Genomic DNA, 25,770 nt, shown 5'->3' on the forward strand with positions numbered 1-25,770 from the left:
CCAACAGTCCACTCAGTATCTGGTCCATCGCACGCTGAAAAAGGGCAGGAGCAGAAGTTATGCCAAATGGTAGCCTGCAGTACCTGAAAAGGCCTTTGTGAGTGTTTACTGTTAGTAACTCTCTCGACTTCTCATCCACATTCATCTGCAGGTAGGCTTGGTTCAGGTCAATCTTGCTGAATTTTTGTCCACCAGCTAAACCTGTGAACAGATCGTCAATGTGAGGAAGCGGATATTGTTCAGCCTCCAGTACGGGATTTAAGGTCACTTTAAAATCCCCACAGACCCTCACTGAATCGTCTTTTTTTATAACTGGTACAATTGGAGTTGCCCAGTCGCTTTGGCTGACTGGTTCCAGCACACCACTCTTAACCAGGGAGTCCAGCTCTGCTTCCACCTTTGGTCTTATTGCATAAGGAACAGGTCTGGCTTTCAGAAACTTCGGTCTACTGTCTGGTTTGATGTTCAGTTTGACAGTGATTTCCTTCATGCTTCCCAGTTCCTCCTTGAACACATCAGGATGTTTGTCAAGCACTGTTGTCAGGCCAATATCTCCTCTGCACAGCCTGCGGATTGCAGGCCAGTCCAGTATGACTTCCTCTAGCCAGGAGCGTCCAAGCAGAGATGGAAAGTTCCCTTTTACCACATACAGGGGCAACTTAGCCGATTGACCATTTACCTGGACTGTGACACTGATGACTCCTTTTGTTGGCACTGGCTCACCGGTGTACGTTCTCAGGATGAGGCTGGATGGTTGTAAAGGAAGGTGCTGTAGAGTTTTCTTGTAAACTGCATCCGATACCAGGGAGACTGCTGAGCCTGTGTCAATTTCCATGCGCACTGGCTTTCCATCCAGCAGTGGAGAGACCCAGTATCCCTCTACTCCTCCGGTCACTGACAGCACATACACTGCAGCCTCATCCGATGAGGCGCTGTCCACAGGAGCCTGACTTTGCTGAACATTGTGTACAGAATGTCTTTTCTTGAACTTTTGCTTTGGTGTGGTGTAGCATTGTTTTGTGTTCTTGGTTTGTTGTGGTCCTTTGCTTCTGCATGCACGTTCAATGTGTCCCTTTTTGCCACACTTTTTGCAATTCACATCCTTGCTCCAACACTCTGCAGCAAAATGTCCTGTTTTGTCACAGCGATAACATCTGTGCTGAGCTTTCTGTCCTTCGGTGGAGACCTTGTACACTTTTCCATTCGTGCTAAGCTGATGAGCCTCCTTGCTGGCTAGCTCCATTGACACACTAATCTCGATAGCTTTATCCAGAGTAAGCGCACTTTCAGTTAGCAGACGCTTCTGTGTTGCTTCATTCCTCAGCCCGCATACAAGCCTGTCTCTGATGGTGTCGTTTAACACATCCTTAAATTCACAGTGCTCCGCAAGCTTTTTTAGCGCAGCCACAAACACCGTCACCGACTCCCCTTCTTCCTGATTTCTCTTATGAAAGCGAAAACGTTCGGCAATAACCAAGGGTTTAGGTGAGAAGTGGGCAGCTAATATAGCAACTAAGCTGTCGTAGGTTTCGTTCCCGGGTTTTTCTGGCTGAACAAGGCAACGTACCAAGTTGAATGTTTTCGGTCCCATGACGGTCAAAAATGTCGGCACAACTTTTTCATCGTCGATGTCATTAGCTTCCACAAAACACTCAAATCGTTCCGTGTAAGAGCTCCACTGCTCTGCATTTTCATCAAACGGACCAATGCTGCCGATAATCCCAGACATTTTAGCTCGTTCGTAAATTACTGTCTTTAGTAGCAGCTCCCGTTAGCTTAACAGTACTCACAAGTCCTTCGTTTATGCAGACATGCACCTTTTTTTTTACTTTTCCGGATGGTGAAGCTAGCTTTTCAGCTCGTTAGCCTTCCAACGTCACGGCCAAAATTCCAGCTCGGTCAGTTAATTCCGGAAAACAAACGTGGATGCCGTTAATCCTCGTCGCCACTTTGTTGTATCTTCTGTGTATTTCCTCAATTTATACTTCATACAACATGAATGAACGGAACAGTTCAGCTCGGGAACAGGGAGCAACATGTGCCTGCTTTATTTATTTTCTACACAACGTACCCAGGACAGTGAATAGCGTAAAGCCTACGCACAACAATGGGTGGCAGTAGTGGCCAATAACCCCAATATGCTCAATACATAACACTAACCAGAGAATGGGTTTGACTCAAAAGGAATATTTGTCTCAGAGCTACAAGATCTACTTCAAAACACTGTCTGCACATTGGAATACATTCACTTTACAGGTTCTGTTTAGTGGAAGATTTCTAAAACTATTATATAAATGTACATAAACCAATATATATGTGTAATAACACTTAATCATATACCTTGAAAACATCAGCAAACCGGCACTTTTGTCATTTATTTTCCAATTAATCTTATTAAAATACATAACATTTAGCACATTTAATCACTGAAGCAAATCATTTCTAAAAAATTGTAGACCATTGTTATTGGACGACCCGCTCTACTACCGGAGCCACAGCCGCCCCTGTGCATTGTGGGAAACATAGGCTCACACTGCCGCAGCTGCACGATCATCCCTGCAGCGGCAGCGCGAACCTCCGTTTCCCACAATGCAGTTCAATACAAAATGTTCTACTGTGAATCTATAAAGGTCATAGTTTTACTTGTATTTTTATTCACTGGTTTTTATTCAAACTTGCTGCAGTGGAAAATAAGTCAAGGAAACATTGTATTTATCTTAGTACAATACATTAAGATGTGACGGTCACACCTTGTCTTTTAAATGTGTATATTATAAAAGCCAAGTGACCCCTGTGTGCATACGTGTGTGTCTTAGGAATCACTCAAAATCCGTTCAGAGGTGACTGCTGCAGTTTGGCAAACTTATGTGTTTTTGGTCAAGGAAGACAGTAGTGAAAACAGCAAGTTGATAGGACCAATATTTTATGTTTATATTTATGTTTATGCATTTGGCAGACGCTTTTTTCCAAAGCGACTTACAGGGGAAAACCAATCAAATCACTCAATCAATCAAATTTTATTTATATAGCACCAGATCACAAAAAAGTTATCTCATGACACTTAATATATACAGGGTGTCCCATAAGTCTCCATACATAGGAGACATAATACATTCCATACATATATGGTTCTAACATGTATTTCTTATATTTCTTCTTTATAGTTCTTCAGCAGCGGAGGACACGCATTGAAATGTGTTCCCGACAAAATGGTAGTCATATAGAGCATATTATATAAATAAAAATGGTTTATGTCAAGAAACGTTTATTTTTCCTATGTATGGAGACTTATGGGACACCCTGTAGAGTTGGTCAAAACCAGACTGTAAGCCAATTTACAGAAACCCAACAGAATCTTTGGGAGATATTAGTAATTTTGTAATACAATAGCCTTATAATCACATTGCTTTGTTTTGGCGGTGACTGCTGGACAAATGCAGCACAGCATGCACGAATACACAACAGCATGAAAACTGCCACACCTAGAACCTATGGATCCCCACGAGTCAAAGCGCTAGTATTTTTTTTTTTTTTCTGATCGATATGTATACAGGGTGGGGAAGCAAAATTTACAATATTTTGAGGCAGGGATTGAAAGACAGTGTATGACCAATTAGTTTATTGAAAGTCATGAGAATTTATTTGCCACAAAAAAATTGACATAATAGAAAATGTTTTTATTCTATGTGTCCTCCTTCTTTCTCAATAACTGCCTTCACACGCTTCCTGAAACTTGCGCAAGTGTTCCTCAAATATTCGGGTGACAACTTCTCCCATTCTTCTTTAATAGTATCTTCCAGACTTTCTCGTAATAGTTTTGCTCATAGTCATTCTCTTCTTTCCATTAGAAACAGTCTTTATGGACACTCCAACTATTTTTGAAATCTCCTTTGGTGTGACGAGTGCATTCAGCAAATCACACACTCTTGACGTTTGCTTTCCTGATTACTCATATGGGCAAAAGTTTCTGAAAAGGTATGGATAATAGTGTTAGGTATGATTATGACATCAATATATGTTTGGTTTCAAAACAATTGACGTAGTGCCTGCTGAGAAAAAACAACTAAGTGTTCATTGTAAATTTTGCTTCCCCACCCTGTATATATGTTTGTGTAGTTAGAGCTTTATATATTAATAAAGTATTCTGATTACACAAATCCCACTGGCCTTGCAGGATGTAGCAACAGCATCTTTGCAAAATCACACCAGGACAGATGTGGTTTTGGTGGAGCATGTGGGAATGAGGAAGTACTGTGGTAATTACATCACAACAAATGAAACTGAAGCAAAAAAAGACATAGGTCTTAGTCAAAACTACCATTCTGAGAGGGGCGATTGTTCTTGTTTAAAGTCAGGATTTACGCACTTGAACTGATATCTTATGTATACATGAAATAAATGCCAAAAATGTATGTAATCTTAAAATATGTTAACTGACAGAGCTTCTGGTGACACTCAAGGGCTTGTATGAAGTGAAATACATTTAACCTCAACATTAAGGATAGATTATCTCTTTAGATAGAAAAACCTCATATAATGCTTATTTACGCTCTAAGACATACTGTTGTTAAAGCTTGAATTTATACGGCTGGTATTGTGGGTTTTTGCTTTATTTGAACGTCCTGTTGATTTGTCTAACTCATTAGTTTCTGAAATAAAACTATGTACAAATTCACACTCACAGATCTGTTGAATAGTGCATCAAAAATATATTACAACTGTCTTTAAATTTGTTTTATGCTGAATCCCTCCAGGATTTAATTCCATGAAGACATGGCGAGACTGAGATCTATTAGATAAAAATGAAGAAAAGGGACAAGAGCTATTTGTGCCCATAATAAATCATATCAAAACAAGCATCTGTGGACTGGGAATGAATCGGTCTCCACATTCCAGTGTCTGCTGGTGGTATTCCATGTGTGCATTCACACTCATCAGTGGTTTCCAAACTGTTTTAGCTCCAGACCCACTGTCTCCTCAGGACCACATTTACCAGAATATGTCACAGACTGCCCTAGTAGTAACCTCTGGGGCAAAAAAAGTGAAATCACTGCAGAAGTCCCCAGTTCTGCAGTCAGTTAAATGTTCTCTATGGTTATGAAGAGAATGAATCCACATAGACCTTAATTTTAAAGGGGTCATATTTATCTAAACCCACTTTTGGGTTTAGATAAACCCACTTTTTCTTTGGTTCATTTATTTGTGTATTTGGACCCTAATAGTTCCTAAAGTTTGAATTTGAACCCTCCAGGTGCTGCAAAGGTATCTTTATATTCATTCCGGCAAAAATTGAATGGATTTCTACAACCTGTTTCAATTCCTTCTTAATTTGTTTCGTTTTATAACTAGTTACATCAAGACATTTGCACATTTAAGGTCAAGACTTTCAATGAACATTTCTCCAAGTACAACATAATTGTTTGTCAGCAGCAGCGGTTCTAGTAAAAACTGAAAACATGTCCAAACTTCAAGCCAATTACCTAAAATGTTCAGTTGTTGGTTGAATTAATGAACTCAAGTAGCTGAACTGGACAGAAAGCACAGTCAACAACCTGGAGGGGGCGGGGTCATGCACATTTAAAGGGCCAGCGCTCAAAACGACCTTTTTTGTGTCATTACTCAGAAATAGGGTTGAAAATGGACCTGTGGAGTTGAATTAACCCTTTCATGCACGAATTATGACAACCTTATTCAAGTGTTTTTATTCCTCTTTATGCATGAATAAAAACAATAAGATTGAGGGTTTTTTTATGAACCTATTTTTCATAGACTTCTAAAAATGTGCACTCAGCTGGACACCATGCGTTTAATTTTAGAAGCAAAGAAACATGCATTTACTGACTGAAACTATGAAATAAATTTTTAATGCTGCTAATCGGATGTTTTCTCACATTTTTAACATACTATAATACTAATTATTACTCACTCCAATAATATACAATAAAAAACAAAACAGCTTTTTGAGTTACAGTGTGCATTGAAAGGGTCAAAAGACAGTGTTCCAAATCTGTCTGATGGGACATTTTACAGACAATCTGACAGATTCGTGTTGCTAAATGACCCACAGTTTTACTTTTAAATTCATTTTTGCTTTAGCTGGACCATAAGGGATTATCCAGAACAAGGAGCTACTTTATGTTGAAATAAATGTTGGAATGGCAATCAATTGAAGTTCTCTGTCTGACTGGACAGTACTGTGTTTGGACCCATAAGCGTCCACTGTGTCAGCTGATATACAAGCACAACAACAAAACCCATGAATATACAAAAGAACAGCTGGAGAAAAACTGTCCACTGGAGTGACCACTGTGCATGAAAGGGTTAATCCAATCCAGTCCAATCCAGTCCAATCCAATCCAATCCAGTCCAACTTTATTTATAAAGCACTTTAAAACAACCACAGTGGACCAAAGTGCTGTGCAGACGACTAAAGGCACAATGACAGATGCTGTTTGTTCTTCATTAGCTTTAGCTCAGATGCAGATTCAGACACTCAGAGCTCTAGCTTTTTAAAAAAAAAAAAAAAAAAAACTTATTTTTGTCACTGATAGTCAGCTCTTCTGACAGTAGTTGTGTTTAAGGAGGTAGATCTGGGGTGTCCAAATCCAGTCCTGCAGGGCCGGTATCCTGCATGTTTTAGACATTTCCCTCTTCCATCACACCTGGAAGCCGTTCTATCGTTATCAGGCTTCTGCAGAGATTGATGATGAGCTGATCACTAGTTGAACCAGGTGTGATGGAAGAGGGAACTATCTAAAACATGCAGGATACTGGCTCTTGAGGACCAGGTTTGGACACCTCTGAGATAGACCAGGAAGACCATCAGACGGTTCTGTTGTGAAGTTCACTGGTGAGTTAAAATAACCAGAGTAACTTGCATTAGATAATGTTAGCATTAATATGTACTGAATCCCATGGTCGGTTTGCTAGCCTGCTAATTAGCTCAGGTAGCTGTAATTAGTGTGTTTGTAATCATCTATATTGGCAAACACAGATGTTCAGTGATAAAATTAGTCCAAGGCAAATTGACAGCTGTAATTTTTTTGAAAATATGCAACATTCTTTTGTTTCTTTTGAGCATTTATTCAACTTATTTCCTGGTCAAGGCTGAATGTGCCACCTGAAACACAGATGGAGCTTAATTTCCAAATCACTAGAGGTCCACAGATTACACTGGTCCCATGTGAATAGGGCTTTAAAGGAAGGGATATTTAGCTTTTTTAAATGGAATTATTCATTTTCAATCATTCCCCTGTGGTCTACATAAACTGTAAATGCTCTGCTTGGGTCTGAATTCTTCATTAATTCAACTCCACAGGTTCATCTTCAACCCTATTTCTGAGTAATGACACAAAAAAGATCGTTTTGAGTGCTGTCCCTTTAAATGTACATGACCCCACTCCATTCCGGGTTGTTGACTGTGCTTCTCTGTCCCGTTCAGTCACTTGAGTTCATTAATACAACTGACAACTGAACATTTTAGGTAATCGGCTCGAAGTTTGGACGCATTTTCTTTTTTTTTTTTAATCTTTTTTTATTATTTCAAATTATACATTTACACAAACATGTACCCATACACAGGGAACTACACAGACACAACATATACAAACAAACCATACAACAAACGTACCAACCCCCCCCCCCCCCCCCCCCCCAAAAAAAAAAAATAAAAAAAAAAAGCAACAAGATAAATAACGTTATCAACTCCCTTTAAATGTGCATGACCCCGCCCCCTCCAGGTTGTTGACTGTGTGCTCTGTCCAGTTCAGTCACTTGAGTTCATTAATACAACCAACAACTGAACATTTTAGGCAATCGGCTCATAGTTTGGACATATTTTCAGTATGGACTACAACCTCTCAGAAAAATCTATTTGTTTTCAGTGTGGTTTGTGCAAACGACACTTTTAATAAAAAAAATAACCTATTTTTAAATTAATGACAACATGAACTACATTTTTGCAGGAATAGATAATAATTAACATTTTAATATTTCTTCTCATAAAGAAGAAAAGAAGAAGAGAAAAAGAAGAAAAAAAAAATTCTTCTCAAAGCGGTGTATATAATTATTCAGACAGAAGAGAAGCAAAAAGTTTGTATGTTAAAGGAGTGATATTTGGCTTTTTTAAAATGGAATTATGCATTTTCAAACATTTCCCTGTGGTCTCCATAAACTGTAAATGCTCTGCTTGGGTCTGAATTCTTCATTAATTCAACTCCACAGGTCCATCTTCAACCTATTTCTGAGTAATGACACCAGAAAGGTGGTTTTGAGCGCTGGCCCTTTAAATGCACATGAGCCACTTCATGCCCCACCCCCTCCAGGTTGTTGGCTGTGGTGCTCTGTCCCAACTGAACATTTTAGGTAATCAGCTCGAAGTTTGGACATATTTTCAGTATGGACTACAACCGCTGCTGCTGATAAACAATTATTTTGTAGTCGGAGAAATGTTCGTCGGAAGTCTTGACCTTATATGTGCAAATGTTGTGACGTAACTAGTTGTAAACGTAACAAATTAAGCAGGAATTGAAACAGGTTGTAGAAATCCACTTGATTTTTGCCAGGATAAATATAAAGATAGCTTTGCAGCACCTGGAGGGTTCAAATTCAAACTTTATGAACTATTAGGGTCCAAATACACCAATAAATGAACCAAAGACTAATACAAGTGGGTTTAGCAAAATATGACCCCTTTGACATGGAGGTCTATGTGGATTCTTTCCCTTTATAACAGTGGTTCTTAACCTTGTTGGAGGTCCTGAACCCCACCAGTTTCATATGCACATTCACGGAACCCTTCTACTGAGCACACCAATTTCCCTGCAGCACAGATTGGCCAGGCAATGTAGCGTGATCACCTGCAGCCAGTGATGGCCGTCAGGTCAACCCGGTTTTTGTTTCATCTCGCTCCGAACTTTCCGAACCACGCAATTTTGACATAAAAAAAAAAAAAAAAGAAAAAGATAATTGCATGTAGTGTATCAAAAAAAAGTTCTCGTTATACTCCTTCAGTATTTTTGTGATCGTTGTTTTATTACGGCCCTAGCTCGGCTCTAGTGTAATACGATTTCTCCATCCGCGACAGTGCGTTGGTCGTCACATGATTGTAACTGACCAGTGCGGTGACCAAAAAATGTAAACAAACGCTACACATGGCTGCCTCTGTGGTTAACAGGATGTAGCAAAAGTCATAACAACGATGTGGAAAATACTCAAATAATTCATCATCAGACGAGTGGAAGAGATTATAAACACTTCCGGATGTGTTGTAGTGCTATAAGCAACAACAATACACCGCATATATTGGATGTCAATCAGAGAAAGAGTCTCCGAAGCCGTTTGTTTACATACGTGGACCTAGCCCGACACACACACCCAACTAATGAGTCGAGTGTGTGTCTTGACCTCCGCCGAACCCCTGAGACTGACTCACTGAACCCCTAGGGTTCGATCGAACCCAGGTTAAGAACCACTGCTTTATAACCATAGAGAACATTTAACCGACTGCACAATTGGGCACTTATGCAGCGATTTCACTTTTCTGAGGTTGGAACTGGGGCAATCTGTGACATATTCTTGTAAATTTAGTCCAAAATATGCAAAATATGACCCCTTTAAATGCACTTTGCTGGAACTTTAGGCTTCTAACACTGATTAGTATTAACTGCCACCAGCTAGGCTAACAGATGCATGAAATAAGGAAATTAATTTACTAACTTGGTATTATCATTTTTGTTCCATGATTTTGCAAACTAAATTCACCTGTCATATTAAAGCAATATGTCTTACTCAATGCAAAGAAGACAACTATGCATCCCATTTTGGCCAAAGTTTGGGGTTAGATAATTAGAAAAAGGACGCGTTATATGCAGCATTCTGCATTAGATTGTGTGAATAACTCATTTGGAAAGAACACATGTTACTGTGAATTGTCCTTTTGTGCAGACACAACTGGCCTTCTAATGACTCGCATCCCTGCTTTTCAACCAGCAAAATCCATTTTTATGCTTCCTCCAGTGATGAAGCATGGAGACACACGGGAAGTTTCAGCCAAAAGGACATCATGTATTTTCTTTATCCACAAGCCGGTGCCAGTCTCAGACACACGAGGACAGATACATGTTATGATGCAAACTTTTGGATATGAAATGACACTTACACAAAGTTTTTAATCTGAGTCGGATTAATGCGTCAAAGGGGTTGAATTGTAACAGATTTAGGCTTTTAGGATGACCGTTATGTTGTGAAATTCTCCATGAAGGTGGACCACATAACACGCAACTAGAGGAAGGTGATGAAACCGTCTGGAAAAAGAAGGCACCAATTTTAGAGCAAAGTTTCAGCATGGAAACGGCTGAATCACAGCCCACGCTTCCTGTTTTCAATGGCCTCAAAAATCACAGAAAACAATTATATTAGGAAACTGAGGTGTGTGAGAGAGGTCACTGACTTCCACAATGAGCCAAACAAAAACAACTCAGTCTAATTCCCGTTTGACATGTATATGAATGAGATCTTATCCCGGGTGTGTAATGAACATGAGTCAGCTCGAAAACACAAGCCGTTCCATTGAGGACGAGTTGAACGAGGACACTTAACCATGCGGAATACATCTCACGGCTTGTTTCGTGGTTTAGTGCGAGTACTGCCACTGTGAAGGAAATGTATGTGTAAAAGGCTCAGCAGACACAAAAGCATGTCCATTGATTATTTTCATTGTGCTTTTCATTTTCAGAGACAGTGATGTTTACTAGCAGACAAGACAAGGTAGGGCAATATGATTTGTTTACTTCTGATATCTTATGTGGTTTTAATAATAATAATAATAATAATAATAATAATAATAATAATAATGGATTACATTTCTATAGCGCTTTTTGTGGTCACTCAAAATGCTTTACATTATTGACCCATAGAGACCCAAACATCCACTGCCAACAAATGTCCACTGATCTAAACTGTTTAATACCCTTTAATCCACTAATCCTATCAATACATGTAAATAATTGATACAAAATACAGTTTGTCATTTTTTCATGGTCATCAGATATGATCCATTTGGACGTTCAGAGGCTCCATAGTTACCATGGAAACACCTTCATCTTCTACAACATTGATTCACCAGTAAAACCCATGGAGTTGGATCAATGACAGTGGATGGAGACACTGGGTTTATGTTCAGTTATTGATATCTTTGATGATAAAGTCTGTTTTTCTTCAGTTGTATGTGTTTTTGACATAATAACCCTCAACTTTAACCTGAACTTTTATGAACATCTACATGATCAGTATATTGAATACAAGATTATACTTGATTTTCACTGAAAATCCACAAAATACAGAGGATAATATTATAATAAATTGTGATAATTCATTTAACAAAGATTAAATAGAGAGAAAAATGCATTTGGGAACCACCACAAAAGTCACACTGGGTCTTTATGGGTTAATGTGATGATTTCCAAAAGAAGAAAAAAATCTGAATTTCAATTGCAATATTTTAATGGAAGTCTAGACCATGCACACATTGCATGAAGGCAAAACTTTATTTTGTAAAGCACATTTCATTGGAGGTAGAAGCTAAATATGCTGAGTATCATCATTTAACGGTAAAGTTGCAGACTGCAACTATTTACATGTAGTTGCTTTTTCAGAAGACACACCAAGTAATAGACAACTAGTGTAAATCAAGAATAAAACACCCTAAAAATAATTGTTTAAAAAAGAAGAAACAAGACAAAGAATTAGAATTCTAAAATGGTATTTCATTAAAATTAAACAATTAAATGGGATAAAACATTAAATGAACAAAAAAAGAAAATAAAATTTAGAAAATAATTAAATCAATTAAAGACAAGAGTGTAAAAATAATCCAAACACTATTGAGTAGTGTAAGAATAATATGCAAAACCATGAAAGTTAGAAAAATTAGGTGCAATGGATGGATGGATGGATGGATGGATGGATGGATGGATGGATGGATGGATGGATGGATGGACACCTACTAATGAGATGCACCAAGTTAACCCTACGCCAAACATATCATATTTGATACATGTGTTTTGAAGACCTCTACATGATCAGCGGGATATTTTTTTTTCTTGAAAAACCTGATGTATACAATTAGATACATGCAATACACAGATAATCCGCCAGGGGGGAGGAATTCGTTCACCAGAGGCCTTTCCAGTGACACTACAAGACTGTCATTAATGATGAAGGAGGCAGAACTTTGGCAATTTTAAAAAGAAATCACCAATTTGTTAGACATGTTTGTGTTATAGGCCTATTATGTTTTTCTTTGTTCAAAAATAATATTTGAGCACTGAGACCCGATGTATGAAATATGATACAAAATTAATCAAATATGATTCAAAACTGAAACTCATACATGGAAATTGATATTTGAAAAAAAACTTTTTTTTCTTTTTTGGTTGTTCGGAAGGACCAATAAAGGCTCCAGTCTCAAAGAACAGGAATTTTCTGTCAGTGATTAAATAGTTCGGGCTTTACAGGGTTAGTTCCCCTGAATTCTGATTAAACTGATAGCAAAATATTCACATTTTGTTCACTTACAGAGATCTGTTCAAAGCTGTAGTTTAACAGTTACTCAATTCATCTCAGAGTTTCATAAGGCCACACAAATTTAGCTGCAGCAGGAACTGTGTGCAGAGTTTTGTGCACATAGTTGCAGCTTCAGTCTGAGTGGAAATGATATTGTAAAGGAAGCTTAGTCATATTTACGCAGCTACATTTAGCCATAATGACAACGTGCATCTGTCAGTGGATGGAGATTACAGAATAACAATAATTTCACAATGACACCCTATATTTGAAAAACATTTTTACTGTGGTTTCTTGAACAGCCTCACATACAAGTATTAACTGGGAGGAACAGGAACATTTTGATCCTTTGTACCACAAACATATTAACCCATTAAGACCCAGAGCTACTTTTGTAGCAGTTTCCAAATGAATTTTTCTCTGTTTCTGCCGTTCTTAACTGATTTATCACCCATTTTTGCTACAGTATTATCCTCTGTATTTTGCATTTTTTGGTGTAAAGCCTGTATTTTCCTATATTTAATCCGCAGATCATGTTGACACCGGTACAAAGGAGGACCCAAAAGCAGAGCCACTGAATAAAGTCTTTAACAGTTTATTTGACAGGCAAACAAACAACAGACGGGACAGGCAGAAGGTAGGTCGAAGGTAGGCGGTGGGTCTAGAGCCGAGGAATCCAAACGGGACGAGAAGGACGAAGGATGAAGACGTAGTCGGGGACGGAAGGCGGGTCAAACATCCAGGGCACAGACAGAGAGACGTGGTCAGGAGAAGGCTGGTCGTTACTAGGGGCTGAAGACAGGCAGGCTTGGTCGGATGGGCAAGCAGGTAGGGAATCCAGGCAGGCGAGTCGGGTCAGGAGCAGAGGTTCAGACAGAAGAAACCGCTGGAGCGTTATACACAGAGGTAGAAACAATCTGGCAAAGGACAAGGAGCAGAGGAAGTGCATATATAGGCCCCAGCTAAATGAGCTGCAGCTGGGGCATACAGGTGGTTGGAGTTAAGTGATTAGGAGGTGTGGCTGAGAGAGATGAGGAGGTGTGACTGAGAGAGACTGAAGAGTAAATTTAAAGTTGATTACATCGAGAAAAATGAAGAAAAAGTGTCTTTTTTGGTCCAGTCTCTCCTTAACGGAACATAAACCCTATGTCTCCATCCACTGTCACTGATCCAACTCCATGGGTTTTACTGGTGAATCAGTGTTGTAGAAGATGAAGGTGTTTCCACGGTAACTACGGAGCCTCTGAACGTCCAAATGGGTCATATCTGAACTGAACTGATCTGATCTGAACTGTATTTTACACCAATTATTTACATGTATTGATGGATTAGTGGATCAACAGGTATTAAACAGTTCAGATCAGTGTCACTGGTAGCTGTATGGGTTAAAGTCAGGTTTACGCTCAAATTAATTTTCAGAAAAGTCTGCAAGAGGAAATCCAGTTTTCTGTGTCCATTCACTACTGTTGTGTAACTATGTCAGCAAAATTTTTAGTGCATAGATACATATGGGGGCGGCACGGCGGTGCAGTGGTTAGCATTGTCGCCTCACAGCAAGAATCAATTCCTTTCTGTGTGGGTGTGCATGTTCTTCTCGTGTCAGTGTGGTTTCTCCAGCTTCCTCTCACCATCCAAAGACATGAACCTTTAACGGGTTAACCTAAATTTCCCCTAGGTGTGAATGTGAAAGTGAATGGTTGTTCATATGTGTATGTTGCTCCCTGCAGTGAGCTGGTGCCATGTCCAGGTTGTACCCCACCCTTACCTGTTGGTAGCTGGGGTAGACTCTGGCACCCCCGCAGCATTCAATGACTAATTTGTCCAGAAAATGAATGAGTGAATAGTTACTGGTGTGGTCGCATACTGAGTGGGAGACTAATCTATGACAGAGGCTCATATTCTACTAATATTTAGGCTTCTGTACTTAGCCATCATCATGGAATGTGCATTTGTTATAGTGACAGAATATCTACGATGAATTCCAGGATGAACATATTTACATCTAACTGGATGAAGACACATGAAACCATGAACACCTATCACCTTAATCCTTAGATGCATAAATGGATCAAAAATGACCCAGTGAGTTTGTTTACTTTCAATTAGGGATGCACCGATACCACTTTTTTCCAGACCGAATATGAGTACGAGTACTTACATTTGAGTACTTGCCAATACCGAGTACCAATATGAGTACTTAATAATCCCATTCCAGTTGTTCGTTCCTTTTGTAAATGTGCTTTATTGTCGTTGTCATTAGTCTGACTGGAACAAAGTGCTGCTACTGACATTTAATGTGTTGGAATGAGTATTTCTCAATTAATCCACCAGGGGGCGCCGCTCTGAATTAACCATACTGGACGAATACCACAAAGAAGAGGAAAGCTTTATGAAGAAGAAGAAGAAAGTCAGTAACAAACATGGAGACGACAGAGGTAACACTAATGTGATATTAATATTGCAGCGTTTTCACTGGTATGGTTTAACCCTTTCATGCATACTGGTCACTACAGTGGACAGTTATTCTACAGCTGTTCTCTTGTATATTCATGGATTTTATTGTTTTAGTTCCATATCAGCCAACACAGTGGACACCTATGCATCATCCCATACACTGACATTCATACCATTACTGTAACTTTGCTGTTCTTGATAAATCTGATCTATATTAATATGTTTGAGTGTAAATCAATTGCTTGTTATTGCTAATAGACTGTAATTAACCATTATCCTTAAACAAAAAGGTTTTTTTTTTGCATAATATCTCCATAAAGTGAATAATAACTAATATTAGTGTATGTTGAAATGTGTCAAAACACCAGATTAGCAGCATTAAAAAAATGTATTTCATACTTTTCACACAGTATATCAGAAAATACATGTTTCTTTGCTTCAAAAATTAAATGCATGATGTCCAGCTGAGTGAATATTTTTGCAACTTCATGAAAAATAGGTTCATAAAAAAATTTTCAATCGCATTGTTTTTTTCATGCCTAAAGAGGAATGAAAACACTCAGGAAAAATATCTTGATTATGGTCAAAAAATGGTATCCAAAATCTCTCCGATAGGATATTTTAGAGACAATTTGACCCACATTTTTACTTTTAAATTCATTTTTGCTTTAGTTGGTCCATAAGGGATTATCCAAAACAAGGAGCTACTTTATATTGAAATAAATGTTGGAATGGCAATCAATTAAATTTCGCTCTCTGATGGGAGATTACTGCGTTTTGACCCATTAAGGTTCTCATAATTCATGCATGAAAGGATTAAAAGTGAAGCTTCAGCAGGTAGAGAAAAGAGAAATGAGCGGTAAGTTTTGTTTTCACTTCCGCTGGTGGTGGTCCGCACCACCCCGTACCCCTGGCCCAGTCCTGGGTAGTTGTCCTAGATGTGTCAGTAGTTTTTCTCTAACTCACACAGTGGCTCTTTGAACAGATCCTCTACCTCCACGGTTCTCGGTGGTATTCTCTGTCTGGGTACGCATCTGCGAGCGCCTGGAAAACAGATGAAATGTACACAGAGGACGGACAGAACGCTGCGTCCGTATCTGTCTGTGTCTTTAACGTTACTTGCAGTAGGCGTTACTTTTATCACCGTCATTTATTTTGAAAAATCTTCACACTCCACACACATTATTCCTCCTCCTCGTACCTGCTGCACTGAACTGTGAATGTCACACGGCTGTAAGTGGTATCAGTGCATTTGTATCGGATATTTTTTACGAGTACGAATACGAGTACACACACGAAGTATTGGAGCTGATGCCCAATACTCGTATCGGAATCGGTGCATCCCTACTTTCAATATCCTACTATATAATGCCCGTTCTGTGTCCATCCGATCGATGTTGCAGCACAGGAGGGCGTTTGTATGGATCTTCCTCAGCCTTCACAGGCCTGATCGCTGCCAAACTCACCAAATGAATAGAAACATTACCTGACTATCTACCAGGCACAATTTTATGTCCGTATTCAAATGTTGTGAGGTATGCTGGGCAATTTTAGCCTCTCATGCTATCATACAATGGCACCACGGGTACAATGCTGCTAGTCTTTGTAATGAAAAGTTATTATTTCACATTTCACATCACAAGATATTTAGTGGCTAATTAGCTTAAGTTTTGTATCAGCTCCCTACCGATGTTGAACGTTTTCCTAAGGTTTATGACAGGTAGTACTGTAGTTCACAGTGGATTTCTTAGCCCTGATGGGACAGATTGGTGACATGTCTGAGTCTGGTCAATGTTGTCTCATCAGCCAATAGGCCATGAGCTATTGTGAAGGTGATGTGACCGTCATTGTTGTCTTCGTTATTGTCTTCATTGTCATCATTTTATTAATAATTTCTTCATGCATCTCCTCTGACAAAACTACTAGAAGTCATATATGGACTTTCATTTTGGTCCATGGCCTTTGACCTTGAAGACAAAGTCACCAATGTCTAGAGTTCCACAATCATCTCTGAAATTACTTGTTGTTTTTCATTTCAAATTTTTTATATGTAGCTTCCTTGGGACAATGTCCACAAAGAAACAGCTAACTGACTTGAGTCTGAAAACTCTAAACAATTACTTGTATTACATCAACTAGAAAAACTTCAAAACTTCAATCAATAAAAATATCGGACTTCCACAAAGATCAAAGTTTAGTACCACATTTCTCAGTAGTGTTTTAAATAAAAGCACATTTAAAACCTAAACACTGTAATTCAATTGTAACATAATGTTCAATTAATTTAATTGTCCCTAATATAATAAAAGTTATAACATTGGGAAACTTCAAGTTCTAAGAGTAGCCAGTCCTCCACACAATATGAATCTTCAAAGTTAAACACTGATAACAACGTAGAATAGAATAGAATAGAATAGAATAGAATAGAATAGAATAGAATAGAATAGAATAGAATAGATCCAAGGTTTAATCTGGACTAGGTCTCTTTAACCCCAGTTATAGTCTGGATGGGGGTATACTTTGGCCTGTTACATCAGGTCTACCTTCAGACCCCAAGGCCATGATGGAATCATGGGTCTTCATTCCTAGAATCATCAAACACATCCTACTACATCTTCAGAACATTCCAGAAGCTCTTATCTTTACCCTTGAGGATGCAGAGCTTCTGAGAAAACATTCAAGGCCAAAAATTCTAATTTGTGTCCTGTTTTATTCTTCTTTTCTCAGAACTTTTCACACTTCTCAATAAAATTACAATACACCTCAGTTAAAATGGGTTGTACTCCGGCTCCATTCATCTGTGTTAAATGGGAACAAAGACGGTGATATCACAGCCATCATTGCAAAACGACAAAAACCTCCTTCCCTTCAATACGAAACTGATTCAAAGCTGTGCACGATGTACGACATGTGTGAGTCGACTCTCTGCCAGTGAGACATTATTGTGTCACATCAGGAAGTCTTCACGTCCTAAAGCGATTTTAAGAAAGGTCCCAATTCCTCAAACCACACTAATAGTGAAGTGAACTTCCACTGCTGTCTGACATGAAAATCCAAAGGTAAGAGACGCCTCCGTTTGTGCGTGGACAACAGGTTTTTATAGGAAATACATTCTAACAGTCTGGTTTTCTCTGTCATGCTTGAGGAGAAACATCAAAGTTGTTGTTTCCTGTTTATGTTGTTTAACTGATGAGTATCTGGAAGAATTTAACAAGCGTTTCATACCTGAGTTTGAGGCGTATAATGCAGTTTAAATGCAGACTGTAGACAATCAGGTTTCTGCGGTTGATACTGAATCTACATGCTTTTATTCACAGACAACAATATTTGCAGATGTAAAGGCCAGATACTGTTTTTATTTTCTGTCAACCCAATGTGTTTACTTATGGAGGCAAAGCATCTCAACATCCGTATGACACGACCAAAGTGATCTAAGTGAAATAAATCGGTGTTCTGCCTTTTCAGCGGTGAACAGCAAAGGTCGTCTGCTAAGTCATGTGTGAGTGGAACTAAACGTCCCATTATTTTGTGTTGAGGCTTTTATACTATTTTGGACAAAAGTATTGGGACATGTTGAATTCAGGTGTTTCTTTCCTAACAGGGGTCTGGGATACAAAACAATAATAGCAAATGTCATAATTTAGTTTTATATTGGGATGAATTTCATTGGATTACCTTGGAGATTGATTTTACATCTGTATGTGTGTGTGTGTGTGTGTGTGTGTGTGTGTGTGTGTGTGTGTGTGTCAAAACAAATGCACAGCTTCTAGTCAAATAGCATCCAACTCTGAGAGAAATCCCTGATGTTACAGTCGCAGAAAAAATTATTAGACCATCAAAAGTCATCAAAAACAATGGTTATGCAATCCAGTACTAACTCCTGTGTGTATCATGTGACTAAAACAGGCAGAAAAGAAAACATGGAATGCCTAAAAGCACTGTTTTTGTCAGTACAATGCCATAGATATTGATGTAAGAACTGATGTGATTTTAGTTATTATCAAGAAAACATGGAAAATGTTAAGATATCAGCTCTGAAATTAAACTCTTATGAGCTATTTTTGTTGTTATCATTATATTTGTCCAAACAAATGTACCTTTAGTTGTACCAGGCATTAAAATGAACAAGAAATTAAAGAAAACAAGGTGTGATCTAATAATTTTTTCAGCGACTGTAGATTAAAAAATCAACACAGTTCTCAACATGTGCCACTGTCATTACACTGTGGCAGCGTGATATAATGTTAACAGTTTAATATATACTTGGAATCAGCTGGAACTAATAAAAAAGAAACAGAAACGCAAACTGACTATAGACCGATCCTAATATAAAATCCATGCTGAATGGAAACAAATATTTACCATTATTTTATGACTAATGTGTGGCTTTTCTTTTAATGAGATGCATTTTATGATGCAAATTTTACAGATTATATGCTTCATTCTTGGTAGTTTTTCTCCTCTCTTGGATGACAGACGAAATGTTTTCAAAAAAACTAAAGCAGCCCTGTTGAACTGAGAAGAACTACCAAGAAGAACCTACACAGACATTATACCCTTAAAGGGGTCATATTTTGCTAAACCCACTTCTATTAGTCTTTGGTTCATTTATTTATTTGGACCCTAATAGTTCAAAAAGTTTGAATTTGAACCCTCCAGGTGCTGCAAAGCTATCGTTATATTCATTTTGGCAAAAATCAAGTGGATTTCTACAACCTGTTTTAATTCCTGCTTAATTTATTTCATATATATAACTAGTTACGTCACAACATTTACACATATAAGGTCAAGACTTCCAACATATATTTCTCCGAATATGACAATTGTTTGTCAGCAGCAGCGGTTGTAGTAAAAACTGAAAATATGTCCAAACTTCGAGACGATTACTTAAGATATTCAGTTGTTGGTTGAACGGGACAGAGCAGCACAGCCAACAACCTGGAGGGGGTGGGGCCGGAAGTGGCTCATGTGCATTTAAAGGGCCAGTGCTCAAAACCACCTTTCTGGTGTCATTACTCAGAAATAGGTTTGAAGATGGACCTGTGCAGTTGAATTAATGAAGAATTCAGACCCAAGCAGAGCATTTACAGTTTATGCAGACCACAGGGAAATGTTTGAAAATGCAGAATTCCATTTTAAAAAAAGCCAAATAATCACTCCTTTAACATACAAACTTTTTGCTTCTCTTCTGTCGGATAATAATTAAATACACCGCTTTGGGAAGAAATATTACAATGTTAATTATTATTTATTCTTGCAAAAATGTAGTTTATGTCGTCATTCATTTAAAAACTGGTGTTTTCTTTATTAAAAGTGTAAAGAAAATATTTTATGTGTCTTTTGCACAAACCATACTAATAACAAATATAGATTTTTCTCGACTGCAGTGGTCAAATATTAGTTACAAAAGCTGTAGATACTGTACGTCTCAACAGTTTTCCTGCTGCCAAGCCTATAGGATTAACAGAGAAAGAAATGACATATAGGATGCATCATACTGCAGACAACACATACAACCATAAGGGGAAAAAAACCCAAAACAAAACCACCAAACAAAAACAAAAACAATACTGTGAGATTTAGGCCTACAATCCAAGTCAGATGACATGTTGCTGATGTTACTGATATTTTTAAGCGTCTCCTAAATGACATTTCACTGTCCTTAACTGCACTTAAAATGACACACACTGTATCTATGACAAGTTACGGGTCTGAAGTGAAATCTTTAAAATTTGGCTTCACTGACCTCGTCATGGATAAGAGCATGACCATGACCAGCACTGAAGGTCAGCGGGTCACGAGTCGACACGCAGATCCTCCAAATTAGGCCATTATTATTACTATTATTATTACCCACGAAGGGGAGGCAAGGGGTAATGTTTTTGGTTTGGTTTGTTTGTTTGTTTGTTAACACTCTAACAGCAAAACTATTGGTTGAATGCATACCAAATTTGGTTTGTGGATTACCAGTGAGCCAGAATAGATGTGATTACATTTGGTTTACAAGGTGTAAAACCACTGGTAACAAAACCTTAGTATCTGACAGACAGAATGTATTACAACATATTTCTGTTATTTTTAATGGTTTTTAAGTGGTTTTAACCCATAAACACCCAAATATCCACCGGCGTCCTAAACCATCTACACTGATGTAACTGTTTCATATGTGTTGATCCACTAATCCTATTAATCCATGTAAATAATTGATGTAAAATGCAGTTTTTCATCTTTTCATGGTCATCAGATTTCACCCATTTGGATGTTCAGAGGCTCCATAAGTGTTTCTTCTTCTTCCACTTCTTGTTCTTCTTCTTCTTCTTCTTCTTCTTCTTCTTCTTCTTCTTCTTCTTCTTCTTCTTCTTCTTCTTCTTCTTCTTCTTCTTCTTCTTCTTCTTCTTCTTCTTCTTCTTCTTCTTCTTCTTCTTCTTCTTCTTCTTCTTATTATTATTATTATTATTATTATTATTATTATTATTATTATTATTATTGTTGTTGTTGTTGTTGTTGTTGTTGTTGTTGTTGTTGTTGTTGTTATTATTATTGTTAATAATTTTATTTATTTACTTACTTACTTACTTACTTACTTACTTACTTACTTACTTACTTACTTATTTAATCAGGAAAAAAAACTTGTTGAAATTAATTAAGCCATAAAGACCCAAACATCCACTGCTGACAAAAAAACATCTAGTGATTTAAAATCTTTAATACCTGTTGATTCATTAATCCGATCAAAACATGTAAATAATTGGTGTAAAATGCAGTTTGTCATCTTCACATCATCAGAGATGACCCATTTGGATGTTCAGAGGCTCTGTAGTTACCATGGAAACACTGTCATCTTCTACAACATTGATTCACCAGTAAAACTCATGGAGTTGGATCAATGACAGTGGATGGAGGCAATTGTTTTTATGTTCACTTATTGATATCTTTGCAGAAAAAAGTCACTTTTTCATCAGTTTTCTCCATTTCTGATATAATAACCCTCAACTTTGATCTGAGATTTTATGATCATCTTCATGATCAGTGAATTAAATATAGGACAATACCTGATTTACAGTGAAAAATGCAAAAAAAAACCCCAAAAAAACCAGAGGATAATATTAGAATAAACTGTGATAAATCACACAAGAAGGAAGGAAGTGCCACTAAATACACACTGGGTCTTAATGGGTAAAATAAAACACAACTGTGCTTATTCCAGCGCCCCCTTCTGGATGACAAGTTTCTCCATTTTTTTATTCGATATTTCACCTTTGCTCTGCCTTCCATTCAGTCTATACAACCAGTTCTACTATAAAAATAACAAAAAAATCCCAGTGAAAACAATATGATTCCAATACCATTCAGCTCAGACCCTTAAAAATAAGAACAACAACACAATTCAGTCGATGCGTTGTTCTGTTTGAGCGTTCAGTCAGAGTAAATTATCCTCGTTCCTGATCTTCTAAAGTGCACACATCTTGTGGTAACTTCTTTAGACAGATATTTACGGTTTACTGTGCTGAATTGGGATTGCAGGCTGCAGTGTAAACATCATTGCCTGGCTAAAAAAGGCGACTGCTTCCCCCATCCTTGGCAACGCCTTCATCTTCTACAACTTTCACCAGTAAAACCTGTGTAGTTGGATCAATGACAGTGGATGGAGACCCTTGGTTTATGTTCAGTTAAACCTGTTTGACCCTGACCATATTTTCAGGGGAAAAACGCCTAAAAAGACATACCCAAAGTAAATGAAGAATTACTTCACAATAATAAGGTTCATATGGATGTTCTTGGTGTCTATGGACATTTAGAGACCTCACAGAATCTATTCCCATTGTCTAAAATATTGTATCTATTACTATGCCTGAGTAAACTGTAACAAACTAAAAGAGAAATTAGAATTTTTTATTCTCGCCTGTTTTTTTTTTTTCGGCTGGATTGACAATGATATGCATAAATTAATTGTTCGTGTTGGAGATTTTTAATAGCGTATATTTCACCCCACAAAGATTAAAAATCATGTTTGAACATTAAAGTTTTCACTAAAATACACTTTTGATGTACTTTTATTAACATTAGGGTCTAAACTTTGAGCAAAAGTTGAAAAAAACATCCATTGTCCTGATTTATTATATTTTTATAGTAGATGAATATTAATATCATTTTTTAGCCCTATCGACCCACCCACGGGCTGATATGACTAAAGGGGTTAATGATATATTTGACAGAAAAAGTCACTATGTCTTTGTTTTCTCTATTTTTGATATAATAACCCTCAACTTTAATCTGAACTACTTATCATTGAATTAAATATAGTAAAATACATGATTTACACTGAAAAACCACAAAATGCAGAGGATAATGTCATAATAAATGGCAATAAATCACTTAAAACCCCAAATACTCAGGAGTCAGCATGAAACTGTCTGACATCGTAAAATCTCCTTCTCTGTGGTTTCACTTCAGTCCATTGGTAGTAGATATAGACACTTGTTTTTATTTTCGGTTAATGTTATTTTTGCTGAAAGCGTCCTATTTTATTCAGTTTTTTCTGTTTTGATATAATAACCTTTGAATTTACTCAGTGATTGTATGAACATTTACACAGTAAGTGAATTAAATATAGTAAAATACATGATTTACACTGAAAAACCACAAAATGCAGAGGATAATGTCATAATAAATGGCAATAAATCACTTAAAACCCCAAATACTCAGGAGTCAACATGAAACTGACATCTTAAAATCTCCTTCTCTGTGGTTTCACTTCAGTCCATTGGTAGTGGATGTAGATACTTGTTTTTAATGTTCAGTTAATGTTATTTTTGCTGAAAGCGTCATATTTTATACAGTTTTTTCTGTTTTGATATAATAACCTTTGAATTTATTCAGTGATTGTATGAACATCTACACGATAAGTGAATTAAATATAGGAAAATACATGATTTACACTAACAAAACACAAAATACAATAATAAATGGCGATAAATCACTTCAGAAAAGTCTAATTTATATTTTTAAAAAAAAACTATTTTGAAAGTGCCACAAAAGTAGCTCTGGGGCTTTACGTATTATAGGATCATCAGTCATGTCAGCCCTGTTTCCCTTAGAGCACAGGTGTCAAACATGTGGCCCGGGGGCCAAATCTGGCCCGCCAAAGGGTCCAGTCCGGCCCTTGGGATGAATGTGTGAAATTTAAAAATTACGCTAAAATATTAACAATCCTTTTAGTTCAGGTTCCACATTCAGACCAATTCAATCTCAAGTGGGTCAGAAAAATCTATAAACACTCACAAATCCAAATTTTTCTCTTTGTAAATGTAAATATTTTCATGTATTTACTTGAAAACAAAGTATAATTTCACAAAAAATGTGAATAACCTGAACAAATATGAACAACCTGAAATGTTTTAAGAGAAGTAAGTACAATTTTAACAATATTCTGCCTGTTATTAAATGTTTTGTGTGTTTGTAGATCCACTGTGATCTGTAAGTTATAATGTACATGTGTAAATGATAAACTGAGGCAGAATATTGTTAAAATTACACTTATTTTTTCAGTTTGTTCATGTTATTCACATTGTTTGAAAGGATAGTTTGTAGATGTAAACATTTTCATTGTTTAATTTTACTTTTTTCTTTCCAAAACATTGAGAAATTTTTAAAATTATATTATTTATATATTATTATGTTATTATTTTCCTGGTTTGGCCCACTTCAGATCAAATTTAGCTGTGGCCCCTGAACGAAAATGAGTTTGACACCCCTGCCTTAGAGCGTGTAAAAGAATGTATGCAACGTTTCACAACCAGAAACAAGGTGTAATGATGATGACTCTTAAGTAGAAACAAGGTGCAGATTTCTGTGAATAATTAAGACCTTCTTGTGAGGGTGAAAAAAGAAGAAAATCACGTCTCGTCTCCTGAAGCGATATCTGCAGGCCGGGCCCAGATCTGACACGACGGCGGTCTAATTAGTGCGATTATCACACAGCTGCACAGGCTGAAAGGACCGAAACTGGTTTTATCAAAAGGATCATTTTCCTGGGAATGCCTCATTCTGACAGCGTATGCACAGCCTCATCCATTCCACTTTAAAATGTACAGGGTGGGGAAGCAAAATTTACAATGAACATTTAGTTGTTTTTTCTCAGCAGGCACTACGTCAATTGTTTTGAAACCAAACATATATTGATGTCATAATCATACCTAACACTATTATCCATACCTTTTCAGAAACTTTTGCCCATATGAGTAATCAGGAAAGCAAACGTCAAAGAGTGTGTGATTTGCTGAATGCACTCGTCACACCAAAGGAGATTTCAAAAATAGTTGGAGTGTCCATAAAGACTGTTTCTAATGGAAAGAAGAGAATGACTATGAGCAAAACTATTACGAGAAAGTCTGGAAGATACTATGAAAAAAGAATGGGAGAAGTTGTCACCCGAATATTTGAGGAACACTTGCGCAAGTTTCAGGAAGCGTGTGAAGGCAGTTATTGAGAAAGAAGGAGGACACATAGAATAAAAACATTTTCTATTATGTCAATTTTCTTGTGGCAAATAAAGTCTCATGACTTTCAATAAACTAATTGGTCATACACTGTCTTTCAATCCCTGCCTCAAAATATTGTAAATTTTGCTTCCCCACCCTGTACAGGTACCGTGGAATAAATGGAATGAACTGGACTCCACGGGCAGTTTTACTCAGTGTGTCATAAGAACGAATAAATCTGTGAGGCTTTGTGAGATGGATATTATTCCTG

At 37.4% G+C, this 25,770-nt stretch overlaps 1 protein-coding gene across 2 annotated transcripts in view; it reads left to right on the plus strand.

Annotated features, from left to right (window-relative positions):
- Positions 1-17,957: 17,957 nt before the first annotated feature.
- mitfa (melanocyte inducing transcription factor a) overlaps positions 17,958-25,770 on the plus strand; it is a 54,258-nt gene continuing 46,445 nt past the window's right edge. The window contains exon 1 of one of the 2 annotated variants that reach the window (XM_030135462.1): positions 17,958-18,077. In XM_030135462.1, the coding sequence (XP_029991322.1) occupies positions 18,064-18,077 (14 nt within the window). In that variant the 5' untranslated portion in view covers positions 17,958-18,063. The remainder of the gene's footprint in view (positions 18,078-25,770) is intronic. The other variant, XM_030135460.1, reaches the window with a different exon arrangement.

Source organism: Sphaeramia orbicularis, chromosome 5 (genome assembly GCF_902148855.1).
Source record: "Sphaeramia orbicularis chromosome 5, fSphaOr1.1, whole genome shotgun sequence".
Classification (NCBI taxonomy): domain Eukaryota; kingdom Metazoa; phylum Chordata; class Actinopteri; order Kurtiformes; family Apogonidae; genus Sphaeramia; species Sphaeramia orbicularis.